This window comes from Plasmodium gaboni, chromosome 10, assembly GCF_001602025.1.
Source record: "Plasmodium gaboni strain SY75 chromosome 10, whole genome shotgun sequence".
In the NCBI taxonomy this organism is placed as follows: Eukaryota; Apicomplexa; class Aconoidasida; order Haemosporida; family Plasmodiidae; genus Plasmodium; species Plasmodium gaboni.
In genome coordinates this window covers 501,028-520,188 of record NC_031490.1, presented here as the reverse complement: position 1 = coordinate 520,188, position 19,161 = coordinate 501,028, and the positions used below count along the sequence as shown (strand labels likewise).

Sequence of the window (19,161 nt, the reverse complement as noted above, 5' to 3'; positions counted from 1 at the left end):
ACAGAAAAGGTATACATATAAATATATATTTTATATGTATATTTATATATATATATATATACATATATCATGTGAGCATAAAAAAAAAAAAAAAATACAAATTTCTTGCACTTTGTTGCATTGTGATTTTTTTATTTAACAAGTACTTATACATTCTCAATAAATAAAAATTTATTAAAAAAAATAACATTATATCTTTATATATATATATATGTTTCCTACCAAAATACATATTTTATATTTAACATAGAAATATATTTTATTTTAAATATAATTAAAAAAAATAAAATAATATAAAATAAATAAATTTAATTGTTTAAGAGCATGTTCTTATCATTGTAGAAAAAAATATGTTTTTCTTTTTTTTTTTTTTGTTTTTTCGTTTTTTTGGTTTTCTATAAATTTTGTGAAATAACAAAAATATTATATGTATTTATCAATTGTTTATTTATTTTTCCGCCTTGCAGAAACATTCTTAAAATTTTTTAAGAGTTTCATATATATATATATATATATACATATGTATTATTGTGTCTGCATTAAAGAATACTTTGTAACTTTTTATTTTTTATTCAATTTTTATTGTGTTACTAATATTTGCAGATAAATATATATCTTTGTCTTTTTATTTATAATAGATTTTTTGTTGTATTTTCTTTTGTTTTATTGTTTTTATTTGATTTATTGATTTCTTATTTTTTTCATTTTATCATATATTAAAATTAAAAAGACATTCACACCATTTTCATCTTAATCTTTCATTATTTGGTTATATACAATTTTTTTTTAGACATTGCAATATTCTTATGTATTTTTTCTTTTGACATGCATAACTAAACAAAAAAAAAAAAAAAAAAAAAAAAACATAACAAAATATAAAAATATATATATATATATATATATATGTATATTCATTTATCGTTACGTTGAAATAATAGGAATGTATCCATATTTGTAACAACTCCACATTTATATTAATATTAACTTATTTCTTTTGTTAAACACTTGTTTATAATTCTGTATTAATTTATTTACCCTTTTTATTTTTCTGTTGCCTTATTTTGTTTTTCTATATATTATATATGTATTCCTTGTATATATTAAAAAATTATCATAATATAGTGAAATAACCAAAATAAAAAAAAAAAGAAAACAAACAATTCTAATAATATACCAACATTAAGGAACAATTTATACATATCCGATACAGGATATTTTAAAAATTATAAAAAAAAAAAAAAAAAAAATCCGAAATGATGTTTTTTAATTTAAATAAAGATTCCAATAAAAACGATGATTTTTCCTTGGAAAGTACATCAAACAAATGTAGCGCAAAAGAAATGAATATAATTTCTGATGTTATAAATCGTGATACAAAAGGTATTCTAAATGATCACTTAGTAACAAAGGGTGATAAAATAGGAGAAGAAAATTATATGAATATAAATTACGGTTTCTCTGACTCTCCATCTAATGGTATTGATGAAAAAGTAAAAAATATGGAAATTAATTATGTATTAAAATCTTCAATTAATAAAGTAGGTTCAAACAGTATTGACCTTTCTAAGGATGAAAAAGAAGTTTTTTATGAGAATACTGAAGCTATTTCAGTTTTAAAAAATAATAATAATTTAACAAAATTTCATGAAGAAACAAATATACATAATCTTGCTATGAAAAATGATTCAAATAAAGTCCAAAATGATAAAACAGAAAATATAGGTGAATTTAATAGAATTATGTTTCCTATACGTAATGATGAGTATATGAATCAAAATGAATGCCATATGAGTATTTGTAAAGATGATAATATAAATTATGAAGAGAAGAAGGATAATTATCCAAATAATAATATATCATGTAATAAAAAATTCAATTTAGATGATATCAACAATAATTCTAACAAAACAATGAATAAAAATGAAGCATTTGATGATGATGTAATAGATAAAGAAAAGGAGAATTGTGAGAAATTTTCCTTTTTGAAAAAATTTCAAAAGGATACCCTTGAAACAGAAGACAAATATCAAATGAATAAAAATGAATATGATGAATGCATTTCAAAATATAATAATAATAATATTTATAAAAAGATTGAGGAAGATGCTGATAATGTAAGTAATAAGAAATGTGACCAAAATTCGAACGAACCTATGAACGAAAACAAACAACCAATATTTCGTAACAAATTATTGGATGAACTAAATTATAGTAACAAAAAAAGTCATTCATCCTTTTTTGAAGATAAGGAGAAAATGATGGATATTTCATTAATAGCTGATAGAGCAAAGAAAAACATATTTCCAGAAATGATTTCTCATTCAAATAATATTCATAGTAATTTTGAAATGGCTTCAACAAAACATGAGATGAATAGTGACTATATCAGAAAGGAAGAGGATGATAAATATACATTTCATACACTTAAAGAAGGAATTGAAGATAATAAATATAATATGGATGATACATATAAAGAATTAAAATTGGAACATGATAATAATGTTTTGGATGAATATAATAGTAGAAACAGTTCTGATGAAATCGATAAAATATTTAGTAAATATAAAATAGAGGTATCTAATTTATCAAAATATTTTGATTTCCATAAGACAGAAAAAAAAGAAAACTCTGAAACAAATTTGGACAATGAAAAGGAAAACAACAACAACAACAACAAAAACAACAATAATAATAATAATATTAATGAAAATGACAATGATTTCAATATAAATAAACAATATAATAGTAATAATGTAAAAGATATGTTAGATTATTATATTAGAGGAAGTGATAATGCAATCAATAAGGTGTTGACATATGTGTATCCAAGTAATTTCACTAGTAATTATAATGATTATATACTCAAAGAAGAAGAAAAAATGAAGGAAAACGAAGACGAAGAAGAAGAAGAAAAAAAAAAAGAAAAGAAACTAAAAGAAGAAGAAATTAATCAAAATTATCATGACGACTATGATAAACAGAGTCAAATGTCCTTCAATAATTTGAACGAATCATCCAATTTAGTTATAAATGAAACTAATTATATAACAGAAGATGTTTTAAAAGATATTCTAAATATGAAAGAAGAAAAGATAAGTTTTGAATACTTTCGAAATTGTTTCAGTGATTTAAATTATGATATCAAGGTATCAGATATACATTTATTATATAATTGTATTAGGGATCATCAACAACAAAATAATATAAACTTAAAAAACGAAGAGATTGAAGAAAAAAAAAATGTAAACAATTCTAGTAATGCAAACAATGTGGATGATCATTATATAACTGTTCAAGATATAAGATCTTATATAATTGACAGAAATTCTAAAAATAATAATTACTACAATGAAATTATTAAGATGGTAGTACATTTTAATAACATATTACTATTAATGTTAAACAATAACGAAACTGAAATGAAAGATAAAATTTTATTTGAATTACTTTCATTAAAATTTGCTTCCATATTTAATGACATATTACAATTAAATAACAATTTTGATAACCTCATTAAGCATTTAAACGAAATTATAAAACTAATTTTATGTGAAGATTCGAAAAAGAAAAACCTGAGAAATATAATATCCAGCTATTTGACCAGCCAAAAAATATTAATTCATAAAAATGATATGTTATCTCAATTAAATAAAACGACGCATAAGAAAATGAAAAAAAAAATTAACAGTGAAAAGGGAATAAACAAAGAGAAGAAAAAGAAACTTAATATAATAAATGAAAAAGAAAACGAAAAGGATGTTGTTAATCAATTTGTGAACGAAAGTACAAATGAAGAAGAAAAAGATTCAGATGATACTACCTTAAATGAAAAAACAAAATTAAATAATAAATCATTGAGAAAGAAAGAAGGCAACACAAAATTAGTTTACAGTTGTGATGAAATGAAAAGAAAATGTAGGAAGAACAGTAAGGCTAAAAAGAATAAAAAGAAAAGATCCACAAGTCATATTAATCTATATAATACTACAGAAATCAATGATGCACAAAACGATACTCAAAATAATACACGCAATTTAACAAAAGATATAATTATGAATGAGATAAAAAATACAAAGGAAATATGTAAAAATGAGCATTTGAAAAAAGAACAAAATACAACATGTTCTAAAAAGAAAAAGAAGAGAACAAGCACACCCTTTTCAAAAGAATTTATTATGACGAGTAATGTAGATAGTAATGAGAAATCGAATGATGAAAAAAACAATTTGATTCAAAGTAATAATACAGAACAAGTTCCATTAAGTAATACAATAGACGATACTAATGAAATAAAAGAAAATGTTACACAGACAACATCCAAAAATTTTGAAGAAAAAAAAGAGCATGTAGAAGAAAATAATGAAGAAAGCCAAAAAAGTAATGAAATAAAAAAAATTAGTGAAAATATTTATATTGAAAATAAAAAGAAAATAGAAATAATAAACTGTACTATAAATAATAAAAATAAAGAAGATCATAAAAGAGTAATAGAAATAAAAAAACAAGCAGTTCCTCTTAAGAGAAATGATAAATCTATTAGTAGTATGGATATTAAAAAGGTTGCACAAATCAAAAATAATAATAAACACTTTATGAAAAGTATACCAAATTATATATTTAAAAAAGATATAGAGGAAGACATTGAAAGGAAAAACATAAATTTAGAAAATAGAACATACAATAGTAATAATATAAAACATCAAATTCATAATATGAATTCACCATATATTAATGATTATATGAAAAGATTTAGTTCAATAAATAATGGAGTACTTAGACAAGACTTATATCCTATATCACAAAAGAATAACAATAATACTAATATGATACAAAATGAAAGATTCAATTATGTATTACCTAGTTTAAATAAAAATTTTAGTAATAATAATATAAATTATATGAATAACGTAGATAAATGTATCAGTGCAAGTTATGAACAAATTCCATTAAATAATATGACCATTAATAATGAATTCCATAAAATGAGCAATAATAATGTTAATATTAATAAAAATAATGAAATTAGAAGAAGCATGCTACCTTTTCAACAAAATATATATGATAATCAACATTATTATTATTATAACAATCCACATATTCAATCAAATAATAATATTAATAACATGCACGAAATCAAAGCTAATAATTATTTAAGAAATAATGAACAAATATACAAAAATTTAATGATGAAAAATGCAAATCCAAAATATTATAATACTGCGTATCAATATAATAGTCTTTTACAAAATGAAAACAAATTACCATATATCTCTTCAAGTTCTAAAAGAATTACAGATCAAATACATATACATAAAAATATTTGCGATAATTTAACATCAGGAAATCACTACAATAATAAAAAGGAAGTACCTATACCATTTGATACCAAAGCTTTAATTTTTAATCAAAATAAAAAGGAATTGTTTGAAAGCTCCACTAATGAAAATATAGTAGAAACGTCTCAAAAAGTGACAAGTACTTCGTCAAAAGAAAATATGGAGCTACCAAGTGGACAAAATGTAAATAGGGAAAATACAATATTAGAGCATGGTAATGAAATCAATGTAAATAGAGAAGATACAATAACAGAAAAGAGGAATGAAGTGAATGTAAATAGAGAAGATACAATAATAGAAAATGGAAATGACAAAAGTGTTAACACAAATAATAATATAAGATATAAAGATGATAGTAAGGTTATATATAGAAATAATATGAGAAAAGCTACTCCATTTGAAGGAAAAAGATATAGTATTAGTTATAATAGAATGATGACCCCTAATATTTATACAGGATTTAAGAGAAATATTAATAACATAAATAATAAAAATAATTTCTTATTAAGTAATAATGTTTCTAAATGTTCTAATAGATATGTTAGTTCTAAAAGTGATGTACATTCATTAAAAACATCAAACAAAAGATTAATTAATGAAAATGTGAAACCATTAAAATTTGAAAAGGATTCATTATTTACATTAAATTTTGAAAAAAATGATACACAAGATAATGAAAATACAAAAAATGAAATCAATAAAAAATCAACATATACTAGATTCACTGAAATATTTACTGACAAATTAAAAAATTTTACACTAGGAAATCGTAAATCTTTTAGATCCTCTACGGTTCATGAAACAGTTTCTTCATGTAAAAATATACATGATGATGAAAAGGAAAAAAATTATATAGATGATCAAACGTTTAATACAAAGAATGATGAGAAAGAAGCAGGAAAAGAAGAGGGAAATTATAAAAATGATCAAAATCTGGATCAGTTAAATGAAAAAAAAAAACAAGGGATAGAAAAACAAATTGAAGAACAAACAAACGAAGAACAAAAGAACAATAAAGAGGATGATAATTTAATAAAAAGTAGCAATCTAAAAACATTTATTGATCATTTGAATTTCTTTCAAAGCAAATGTAAAGCTAACAAAAGTTCCATAGCAAATATTCGTGAAAAAAAACAAATCCACGAATATATTAATCGAAAAAATGGAAATGATGAAAAGTATGATAATAAAAAAATGGGAGAAAACATTATGAAATTAAATGAATGTAATAATGAGAGTGTAAACGTAAATACTGAAAAAGAAAATAATAATAATAATAATATGAATAATTATTACCTTTCTACTTTAAAAAAGAATGCAGAAAAAATTAATAAAACAAATGGTATATTTAATAATGTAAGGAATGGAATCAGTACCCCTATAAATAGTAAAAGGGAAAATGATATAAAGAATGGTAACAATTACATTAATGTTAGTAACAATCAAAATAATGTTAATGTCGTACATAGTCCTAATGATCAAATGAAGCGAGCAAATTATATGATAAACAGTAACAAGACTATAAGTTTTGATAGCGAATTTTCTAAAAATTTATGGAATAGTAACAATAATACGTTAAACGCATATAATATGAATGTTCAAAATTTTAATATTAATAATAAGAAGAATTCAAATGTACATGTATTAAATAATACAGGTCAAGCTTCATTTAATGATCAAAATATAAATTCTCAATTTGGTACTTTGAATAACAAAATGGGCGAGTTTTTTTTCCCATTTCAAAAAAGACATAGTACCTTACATAGCCGTTCTTCAATAAAAAATGCTTTAGATAATGATAAGAAAAAAATAGCTAATCTGAGAATAAAAGAGAATGATATAATTATGTGTGATATTAATAGAAATAAAAATTCTTTTTCAAATGAAAAAAAAAATATTTTTATTAATGAAAAAGTAAGTTCCATGTCACAAGATAATAAGGAATTCCATCACAATGTTTGTAATAGTAAAAGTATTAGTAATAATAACAATACTAATAAATATATGAATGAATATAATAATATGAAAAGGAACACTTTTTTTACAAACCCTTTTACGGAAGGAGAACAAGTACAAAATAATAACAGAAATGTTGATATAAATAATAAAGAATATTTAAATAAAACCAAATTAGCTAGCTGTGGAAATTATTCATCCTTTAAGGAAAAAATAACTTCGATACATAAAAATATTGTGCCCACAAAAAATTTCTATTTATTTAATTCACAAGACAAGAGTAATCATAACTGCATTTTAAAAACATGTTCTTTACATAAAAATAATGTAACTGAAGATGAATATGAAAATAAGATAAACAATGAAAAAGGAGAAAATTTGATGAAGGATACAAAAAATTTATATCATGATAATGAAAATAATCATATATCTAGCACATTTGTAAATTCATACAAACAACAGAGTTCTTCTAATAACATGAAAGTTATGCAATGTGAAGATGAAAATAATTTATCTATAGAACAAATTATGAAAATACCTGGAGTAAAATTGGGAAGAAATTATATTCAAGACATGGATATATGCTCTGATTGGTTAAAATTTAATGATTATGATAAAAAGGTAATTGAAGAATCTTTAAAAAATAGTTTAGCTGATAAAAATTATCAAAACTTTCTTGATACTACACAATTCACAAATACCTTTTTTTCAAATATGTGATGAAATTATAAAAAGTTAATAAAATAGATAATAAAATTTTTTTTTTTTTTTTTTTTTTTTTTTTTACATGGCTTGATATGTATAAATATATATTAATTGAATGTCAAAGTATTTTGATATATAAAAATATAATTTATATTTGTATTTTTCATATATAATATTTTAGTTCTCAATATATGTTATAAATAAAAAGTATTTTTATATGATACAAAAATAAAAATATATATATATATATATATATTTATATTATTACCGTTTTGTTTTATTTATGTTATTATACATTCATATTAAAATAGTGTTTATTCTTTGTTATCCTTTTTTTTTTTTTAAACATTATAACTTAAATTATTTATAAACATAATTTATAATTTCTTATAAAATTGAAAAATTTATATACATATATATAACTATATAGATAGTTAGTAAGAAGAAAAAAATATTTTTATAAATTACAATATTTCAACTTATTAAAAATATTTTGTATAAATACGTTTGATTCTTAATATATTAATGAATTTAATTTTTTTTTATGATAACAAAAGTAGAATATAAATCGTCTTTAAAATAAAAGACTCTGGAATGGATGAAAAAATAGAATTATTAATAAATATAATAAAAAAATGGACGAATAAGTAACTTAAAAAAACAAAATTATATATATATATATATATATGTATATATTTATATTATGTGTATGTTATTCTATTGATCTTTTTATTTACAAATAAGGTATGCATATAAAATATATGTTAAAGGAAAGAATGAGGAGAAACAAGAGCACTAGTAAGTATGAATTTTACATATATTTTGTAAAAAGAACAACGCAGGAACATAATATTTTTCGATAACTTCATTATATATATATATATATATATATATATATTTTTGTTTTTTCTTTTTTATTACAATAATTAACATATAGTTATAATGTTACTTTTTTTAATCAAAAAGAAAAGGAATCTATTTCAAAGTGTACAATAAATACATACTTTGTCATAACAGAGATAAATTTAATAGACATAAAAAATTTTTGTACTTCTATTCAAAATGAGAACAAATATTATGTTACTTTTAATTTCGAAAATGAAAGCTTAATGAGAACTACAGATATGAACTTGGACTATGAAGCTTGGATAGATAAGTAATATTTTTTGTATTGTAATAATAAAATATACCTGTGTCATAAATATAATAACAAAAAGAAAAAAATAAAAAGAGATATGTAAAATGGAATATTTAGAGTTATAAAATTATACATATTTTAATTACAAAAGACGAAATAATATATTCATTATAATATATATATATATATATTTACCTATTAGATTAATTAAAGATAAAGAGAAATTAAGGAACAATATAGATCTATCATCAGAGTTATTAAAAAATAATAATAAATAACTATTTTATATGAATATAAATATAAATATATATATATATATATATATATAATGTGTTCATTTTGATGTCATTAATCATGACGTTCTATATAGATTTATGAAATCAAGATTTATTAAACCTCTTGATGAAAATAGTGTTGGTTCGATTTTAGATAAAATAAAAGAGGAACGAGAAAACACTGAAAAAAAAGAGAAAGAGGAGGAAGAAGAAAAGAAACAAAATGCTTTAAAAAAGAAAAACCTAAAATACTCAAAGAAGGCAAACATATTAGAAAAGAAATCATCTTATGAAGACACATATGCAGTAGAAAAAATAAATTCACAAACAGATTTCAATATTAACAATGGAAATAATGAATTAAAAAATGGAAGCACAAAAAATGATGAGAATAATAAATTGAATGAAGCACGTTCATTTTTAAAAAATATTTTATATTTTTATTTTACAGATATAGATATAAAGAAAAAAGGTAAAGAAGAAAATATATATATATATATATATATTATAAAAAAATAAAGAGTTTCTATGTCCTTTAAGAAATATAAACATTTTACATATATGGAACAATCAATATGTATATTATATATATATATACTTTTTATATTGTTTTATCATTTTTCAAAGGAAAACTGAAATACAATAATTATATTGAAATATTAAAAATGGTAAATTACAAAATGTGTATCAGCTATAAACATATGCATAAAACTACTTCAATGGAATGTGAAGAAAATGATCAAGAAAATAAAAACGAAACGGAAGACAATGAAAAAAATGAAAAAACAGGAAATTTTCAATTTGAACATTTTAAAGGACCATTTCTTTTTGATTCAGATGAAGGCATATATTCAAGTACAGATCATAATTCAAGTGATGAATATTCATTTAATGATAATAAGGATATAAAGAAAAAACAAATATTAATTAAAGATGAAAAAAAATATCTTCTGAATTTATTTAGTATTAATAATAAAGAAATCAATTTAATTAAAGACATTAGTATATATAAAAATAACAATTTTAATGGAAGTAATATATTTTTTAATGAATATAATAAGGATTATATATATTCAGAATTATTTATATTTAATAATGACAACGAATATTATAAATATGTGTTTACTGATAATTATTATGATTTGTTATTATATATATCATATGCTGATGAAGATGATCGTGGATGTATATTTTATAATAATTTTATTAACAATTTAACACAATATTTATATGAGTTAAAAAAAAATAGAGAAGAACATTTCCATATATTTAATTTGAATGATTTATATTTATATAAACAATTATTATACACATGTTATGAAAATGAATTAAGTTTTATATATCAAACTTTTTTAGTTCAGTTTAAAAAATTCGATACAAGTGATAGTGGATATATACATAGAAATCATTTGAAATTTATTCTACAAGAAAATGATCACATAATATCAAGACAAGAGTATAAACTGTTAATGCATATTTTTGATTGTAATGATGATAATTATGTTTACTATAACAATTTTAAGGAAGTTATTCTAAGATTACGGTAGGGGGTAAAAGATTTATGTATTATATAAGATTATAAATATATACATATATATATATATATATATATATATTCATTATACAGATTTGAGGGAATAAAAAATAGCATATTTGAAAAAGATAAAAAGCTACTTCAAAAATATTTATGTGAACAACTAATAAAAAACAACTTGAAAAATAAAAAAAAAATACATATATTTGATTGTAAAAATGTTCTTGATTTTTGTGATAAATTATATCTAAACAAAAATGTGATTCATATAATATTGTCATCCCTCAATTTTGATGAAAATTTAGAATTAGATGTTACCTTATTTTTACAAGTATCTATTACTATTATTATGAATAGTATCAAATTAGAGAATATGCAAAAGATATACAATATCATAACAGACGAAAAAGAAAAAAAAAAAGAATTTCAAAACGGACAGTCGAATATTAATTTTAAAGGAAAAAAGGATAACAAAAAAATAGAAAAGGTAATAAAAAAATATACTAAGGATACAAGCAATTTTATATTTTAATGGAAAAAAAGAAGAAATTTTTTTTTTTTTTTCTACAATAGACTAATATTCCCGCTTTGGAATTAGTTGAGAGAACATTGACAAAGTTGTTTAAGGTATTGGATGAGAAAAACGAAGGTTAGAAATATTGAAATATAAAAAGAAAAAAGTTAATTGTGGAAATTTAATTAAGAAGAAATAAAAACATAATGATAATATATATATATATATATATATATATATGTATGTATGCGTAGCTGTTTAAAATTCGTATTATATATATAAAATTTTTTTCAACATTTAATTTTTTTCATATTTCAGATTATTTAAAAATAAACGATTTTATTGAAACTCTTTTAGAATTCAATAAAAAGAAAAAAATCATTGATATAAAAGCAATATGCAGATTAAATATAAATGAACTACAAGGATTCGTAGGAGAAATAAATGCTGGTCAACAGAAAAATACTTTTTTACATGAACAAATAAAAGATAGTACAAATTATGAACTATATAAAAAAAAAAAAATTCATTATGCATCTCACATACATAAATGGTGTTCTAAAACCTACCAAATAAGGTAACGTATTAATAATAATTTGCTTTTGTTAGCACACAGGTTATGTATATATATATATATATATTTATCTATATATATACCTATCTATATATATCTATATATATATATATATATATATATATATATATATAATATACATATATGTACGAATGAATAAAGTTCTATTATTTTATTTTTACTAACGTATTTTTTTAGGTCATGTGAATATTATAGCTATTTCCTGAATTATCCAAATGAGCTAATAGAACTAGACGTAAATATATATATATATATATATATGTATATATGTGTGTGTTTATTTATTTATGTACTACTGTATGATATTGTCTAATATTCAAATAATACTAATTTTTTTCAAAATTTTTTAATGTATGATTTTTTTTTTTCTTTTTTTTTTTCATGCTCATTATATGTTTATACACTGAATTTACAGGATGAAATAAACAAGAATTTATTGTTTTGTGAGGAGAAGAAAGATTAATCAAAAAAAATGGAGAATATCTTATTTAAGAACAAAAGAAAAGGGTGAATAGATAAATAAATAATTATATACATATATATATATATATAATAATTTTTATATTTTAGTATATATAAATTTTAGGGTTAATGGATATAAAAAAATACATATATTTTAATTGAAGAATAATAAAGAATAATTAATTAAAAAATATTAAAAAGAAGTAATAAAAAGAAATTATTACTAAATAATTTATATATATATATATATATATATATATATATATATATATATATATATATATGTATATTTTATTTTTTTTTAATTTTATTTTGTAAAATTTATTAACAACGAATCCGTAGGTAGCATAACCTTATTTTGACATTTTGATATAATATTTGAAACTTCTCTTGATAATTCAATTTTTTTTAATTCCATAAATGCAGGATTGTCTTTAACAGCAAGACCTATTAATTTGGCTACTTCAGCTTCTCCTTGTGCTTTAATAATTGTGGATTTTTTTTCTTGTTCTGCTTTAAGAACAACATATTTACTTCTTTCTGCTTCTTGTTGTGCAACTTGCTTAGCTTCAACAGCTTTTTCGTATTCATTACTAAAGCTTAAATGAGTAATAGATGCATCATCAAGAAGTATATTAAAATCTTTTGCTCTTTGTACTAATTGTTCACGTACTGATTTACTTACAACTTCTCTTTGAGTAATTAATTGAGAAGCATTATATTGTGCTACAACACTTTTTAAAACTTCATTAATAATTGATGGTAATACTTTTTCATCATATTCCTTTCCTAAGGTTCTATATATTTCTACTAATTTCTTTTCATTTGGTCTTGATAATACACGACATGTTATATTTACCATTTGTAAATCTCTTGAACCTGTTAATGACATTAATACTCTAGGTTTTGTTCTTACATCATATATTATAGATCTCTCAAAAAATGGTATTAAAAAGTGCGTACCTTCACCATATATTTTATTTGACAAGCCAAATATTCTATTATATTTTATGGCTCTCTTCCCTGCCTCTACATTATATAAACTATTTTTAAAAAACCAACTACCAAATGAAGTTACACCTATTATTGCTCCTATACTTGCACCTAATTTCCCTAATTTTCTAAACTGATGTATGTCAAAATTGGGAGGAGCATTCATATTAATATAAGGCTTAAAATGAATTTTCTAGATATTCCTTAATTAAAATTTAAAATTATACATGTATACATTAAATTATACACATATATAAAATATATATGTATATATATTATAAGTTAAAAAATAAAATATATGTATATATAGCATTCAACGTATAGATAACGTATAAAATTTTCTACTATAACATTACACAAATTTATCAGGTTTCTCAATTTTTCATATATATATATATATATATATAAATGTGGAAAATAAAAAAAAAAAAAAAAAAACGAAGAAGCAAAGAAAGGAAATTAATTAGGAGGAATTTAATTTATTTTAAATAATAATATTTAATGAATTAAAATAGAAAAATATGAAATTAATAAATGACAAATATAAATAAAAAAATAAATAAAAATAAAGCATTAATTACATTATCAACATCGTATAAATAAATTATAATAATATAAAAAAAGAACGTTATATATAATTATATATATACATATATATTTTAATATTTTATTTTGTTATTTTTATTATTTTATATTTATATATATATAAATTATATAACATACATATTTACATATTTTACACCTTTAAAAAATTAATAAAAAATAACGACATTTATTATTGTATATACGTATATTAATATAATACATATATATATATATATATATATATATATATATATAATATAAACTGCTCATGTAATCATATTTTTTTTCATGAAAAACATTTATAATTTGAGGAAATAAAAAGTTACAGATATATGTATGTTGAAATAATATATTCATTTTTAAATATTTTAATGAAATATATTGAAATTTTTTTTTATACATTCAAACATATATGTTTTATATGAAAATTTATACATATTAACTAAAAAAAAAAAACAAACAACATTTATATAAAATGTTAAATGTAATATATGATTATAGAAAAGGCTAAAATTATTTTTTCACATTTTATATAAAACTAAATTAAGAAAAAATATTATTCCATATATCTTTATTTACAATTATTCAAAAAATTTAAGAACTCCAAAATATATGAATAAAAGTTATATGTATTTATAATCTTATCAAACATATATTAATATATATATATATATATATATATATATATATATATATATATTTAATGACATTTAATATAAGGCCAATTAAATATGTAAATGAAAAAGTTTACAAGTAAATGAAATTATTATTTTATTTTTTTTTTTTCCCTATTCATGAGTATTAAGATATACCATTTTTTCTATAATATCGTAATTGGTGTTATTATAGTTCACATAATGATAAGGTTTATTATAAAATAGGACAACGTTCTATATATTTTATGAATAAAATACTATATATTAAGCATTATGTATAACATAAATATGTTTTATATTTATTACACTATTTTATTAGTTTTAAAGACTTTTACTTTGTCCCTTTTATATATAGATAAATGAAAAAAAAAAAAAAAAATGAATAATAACGTTAATTATTTTAAAAATTTTAAGGAATACTCCTTTTAAATTCATTAAAATTCTATGAACTTTAATATCCCCTTAATTAATTACTGTTTTTATAATACTTGAAGAATATGAATAATATATTTATATATATTTATATATAAGAAGTCAGGCCTAATTCAAAAGGTCATAGGCATATAAATATAGTATATTTTATTTATTAAATAACTAATATGAAATGTCTCTATCGAATTGTGCATTCTTAATTTATTCATATTATATTTTCCATATTGTTACTATATAAATATTTAAATTATTAATCATTTATTTTTTATTTCGTTTATTTTATCATAGGAAATTTAAATAGAAGAATAACAAGGGAATTTTTTTAGTTCATCTAAAAAAAAATTATATATATATAGATATAAACAATTAACATATTAAATACTAAAAAAGAAAATATACGTATATATTTTTATTATATAGTATAATTTATCAATTAAAAAGAATTTTTTTTCAAAGATATAAAAAAAAAAATAAAATACTTTAATTTTTATATAATTATATAGTAAGACATCAATTATGATATTTATATTTTTGTTCTTTTTGTAGAAAAATCTATAAAAATGTTTCTTAAAATTTTTAGATATATAATTAAGTATAAAATTAAAAAAGAAAAGAGTTTTTATATTTTGATAAATCTAAAATAAAATAATATATATTATATTCTTATATATTATGTGTATATCTTTTATAATATTGGGATTTATAGAAGGCTTATTCTATAATTTTTTATTTTTTTTTTTTTTTTCTACATACGATTCTCAATTTTAATATATACTTTTATACTCATTAAAAATATCTTTTAATAGTTATATATATATATGTATGTATATCTTTATATTTTTATATATGCAATTATTTTTATTATATAAAACATATGTGTATAGAAATTAATATGACGTAATTTATTATTAATATTTTTTTTTTTTTTTTTTTTTATTGACTACGGTGTTTTTTTTTTTATAAATGCTCCAATTTTTTTTTTTTTTTTTTCACGTAATATATTTTACTAATTTAATTTTTTTCTTGTTATAATATCTAAAAAAATAAAAAAATTAAAAGAAAGGAGAAAAGGACAGAAACATATTTCATTTTTACATAATATTTATTTAATATATCTATAAATTTTTTAAGTATAATTTTATAAAGTATATATTAATTGAAATTAGAAGAATATATATATATATATATATATATATATATATTTTTATAAACTTTATAAGTTTTTTATCTAAATGAATTTCTTCACGTGTGATATTAATTGTTTATGTATGATTTTTATTTCTACTATATTATTTATTTATTATATATATATATATTTTATTTATTAATGTAGATATTATTATGAATACATCAATATAGATGATGCATACATTATAAATATGAATATTTTTAAATTGTGAATGTTTAATAAATACATTATATAAGCTCTGTAATATAAATGTGTAAAAAAAAAAAAAAAAAAAAATTAAATAAATAAATAATTAAATTAAATGTTATTATATTATATAAAATTTAATGTATATATATTTATAACATTTAAGTATATGTTATGTTATTATTTATTTTTTTCTTTTGAATAAAGTTATTCATATATTGATATGTTTGTATATATTTTTATTTGTGTTTTTTTTATATGTTAATTCTTTTATTTATTATTTGCTTTTCTTTTTATGTGTGTGTTTTTGTATTATATGTTTTTAATTATATTTTATTTTTAATTAGTACCCTTAAAACATTGCATATATAAAATATGAAGCTTTTACTTATGTTATATCCTTTATATATAAAAATGACCCATATAAGTATATATAAATATCTTTATATATATTATACATATATATATATATAATATATATAATTTATAACACATATTATTTTTATGATAAACATAAAAATATTTTGGCAAACATAAAAATTGCATAAGACATTTTTCATATGCATTGTTATTTTATTTATATCGAATTTTTATTTATAACATGTATATATATAAATTTACATCATTTTGAACCATTTAAATTAAAAAAGAAAAAGACAATAGGAGAAAATTATATATAAAATATGAATTATTTAAAAATGATTAATATATATATATATATATTATCCAAAGTATTTATAAAATGTATGAATCATATGAGGTTGTCGAATTTGTGTTTTGTCATTGATATTTTATATATATAAATATATATATTTATAAAGATGAATCTTTTATAACAAAAAATTATTTTTGATGTTTTAATTTATTTTATTTTATATATATTTTTTTAATATATATTTAATTAATGATTGTTTTTTTTTTTTTTTCTATTTGTTAAAATTCATACATATAAGCACTTTATTAATATTTACATGGACATTTCATTTTATATATTGTAAATGTAGAAGTTAAAATTATTAAACATTTAAAAAATATATGCGTATTTCTATATTAATATGTAGATTTTTAAATCTTTTTATTAGAACCATGATTTTAATATTGACTTTTCATTTATATTGATTTCTTTTTTACTGTGTATTTATGTATGTATTTCAATAAACAACAATCATGTTAACAACAAAGAATATATATATATATATATATATATATATATTTTAACTATTTATTTATAATGGAAAGTGTATTAAAAATGCATATTACCATTTATGTATTTATAAATACATAAATGTCATAATAATAAAATAAACATGAATATATATATATATATATATATATATATATATAATTATGTATTTACTCTTTTTTTTTTTTTTTCTTTTTAATATTTTTGTATATTTTGTAGAAATATGGAAATAATGTAATTTTTATTTCACCTTATGAAATATATTAACGTATTCTAAGAATACATATATTATTACGTAAAACATACCTTATTAATTTTTATTTTTATTTAATACATTATTTTTGTTTGTTTTGTTTAATCTATTTCTTATTTGTTTAAATAAATAAAAAAATAAATATATTTATTAAAACATATATTTTTTTATTATTTTGTTAATACATTTTTTTTTTTAATTTAATCATAATATAAAATAAAAAAAAGAAGAAAAATAAAAATTTTTTTTTCCTGTTTTTTTGCTGTTTTTATTCATTTATATTTTTTTTTATAAAGAAATACAAATAAATAAAAAATATAATATAATATAATATAATATATATATTTTTAATAAATGAATTTTTTTATTGTAAATATAAAAATTTTAAATAATTAATGATAATATTAATTAAATAATATGGATTTATATATAAAATATTATAATATATATTTAAATATAATACATAGTAGTAACAATTTTGTTATATTGTTTTTGAAATTAAAATTTATTTGCTCAAAGTGAACTTTTGTGTACTTGAAAAAAGGAAATTTTTTTTTTTAATATTATATATTCATTATATAATATATGTATAATTATATTATATATATTTATATATATATATTATATATATATATAATATAATATATATATTAATTATTCACTATAATTATAAGGAAATTTTTTTTTTTAATATTATATATTTATTATATAATATAATATATGTATAATTATATTATATATATTTATATATATTATATATATTATAATATATATATTAATTATTCACTATAATTATATTTATATATAATGAAATTAATTAAATTATAATTTATATAATATATATGTATATAAATTCCTATTTATAAATATTTATTCTTAATTTTTCTTTTTTTAAATTTTAATATGTATATTTTTTTTTCCTTTCATAAATTATTTATTCTCATTTTTTATCCATATTATTATTATATATATATACTATAAATTATATCATAATGCATATTTATACATATATAAATATAAATATTTTATAATATATATAATAGTATAAAAAAAAAATATAATATATATATATATATATACCTTTTAATAGTTTTATAAATATTATTTATATACAAATAATATATATATATATATATATATAATATTAATATGTAATATATACGTATACT

The 19,161-nt window shown here is 18.2% G+C and overlaps 3 protein-coding genes across 3 annotated transcripts; 2 read left to right on the top strand and 1 right to left on the bottom strand.

The window, feature by feature from the left end:
* Positions 1 to 1,253: 1,253 nt before the first annotated feature.
* Positions 1,254 to 8,012, top strand: PGSY75_1014900 (hypothetical protein; the record flags this gene model as incomplete). Its single annotated transcript, XM_018785915.1, has 1 exon — positions 1,254 to 8,012. The coding sequence occupies one exon, from the start codon at positions 1,254 to 1,256 to the stop codon at positions 8,010 to 8,012; it is 6,759 nt and encodes a 2,252-aa protein (XP_018641532.1).
* A 579-nt stretch (positions 8,013 to 8,591) lies between these two features.
* PGSY75_1014800 (hypothetical protein) lies at positions 8,592 to 12,516 on the top strand (the record flags this gene model as incomplete). The annotated part of the gene is made up of 11 exons (XM_018785914.1): positions 8,592 to 8,644; positions 8,742 to 8,795; positions 8,935 to 9,153; positions 9,338 to 9,388; positions 9,506 to 9,882; positions 10,038 to 10,953; positions 11,038 to 11,431; positions 11,518 to 11,593; positions 11,777 to 12,035; positions 12,231 to 12,288; positions 12,469 to 12,516. The coding sequence occupies 11 exons, from the start codon at positions 8,592 to 8,594 to the stop codon at positions 12,514 to 12,516; spliced, it is 2,505 nt and encodes an 834-aa protein (XP_018641531.1).
* A 306-nt stretch (positions 12,517 to 12,822) lies between these two features.
* PGSY75_1014700 (putative prohibitin) lies at positions 12,823 to 13,674 on the bottom strand (the record flags this gene model as incomplete). Its single annotated transcript, XM_018785913.1, has 1 exon — positions 12,823 to 13,674. One exon carries the CDS (start codon positions 13,672 to 13,674, stop codon positions 12,823 to 12,825), a length of 852 nt encoding a protein of 283 aa, XP_018641530.1.
* Positions 13,675 to 19,161: the final 5,487 nt, after the last annotated feature.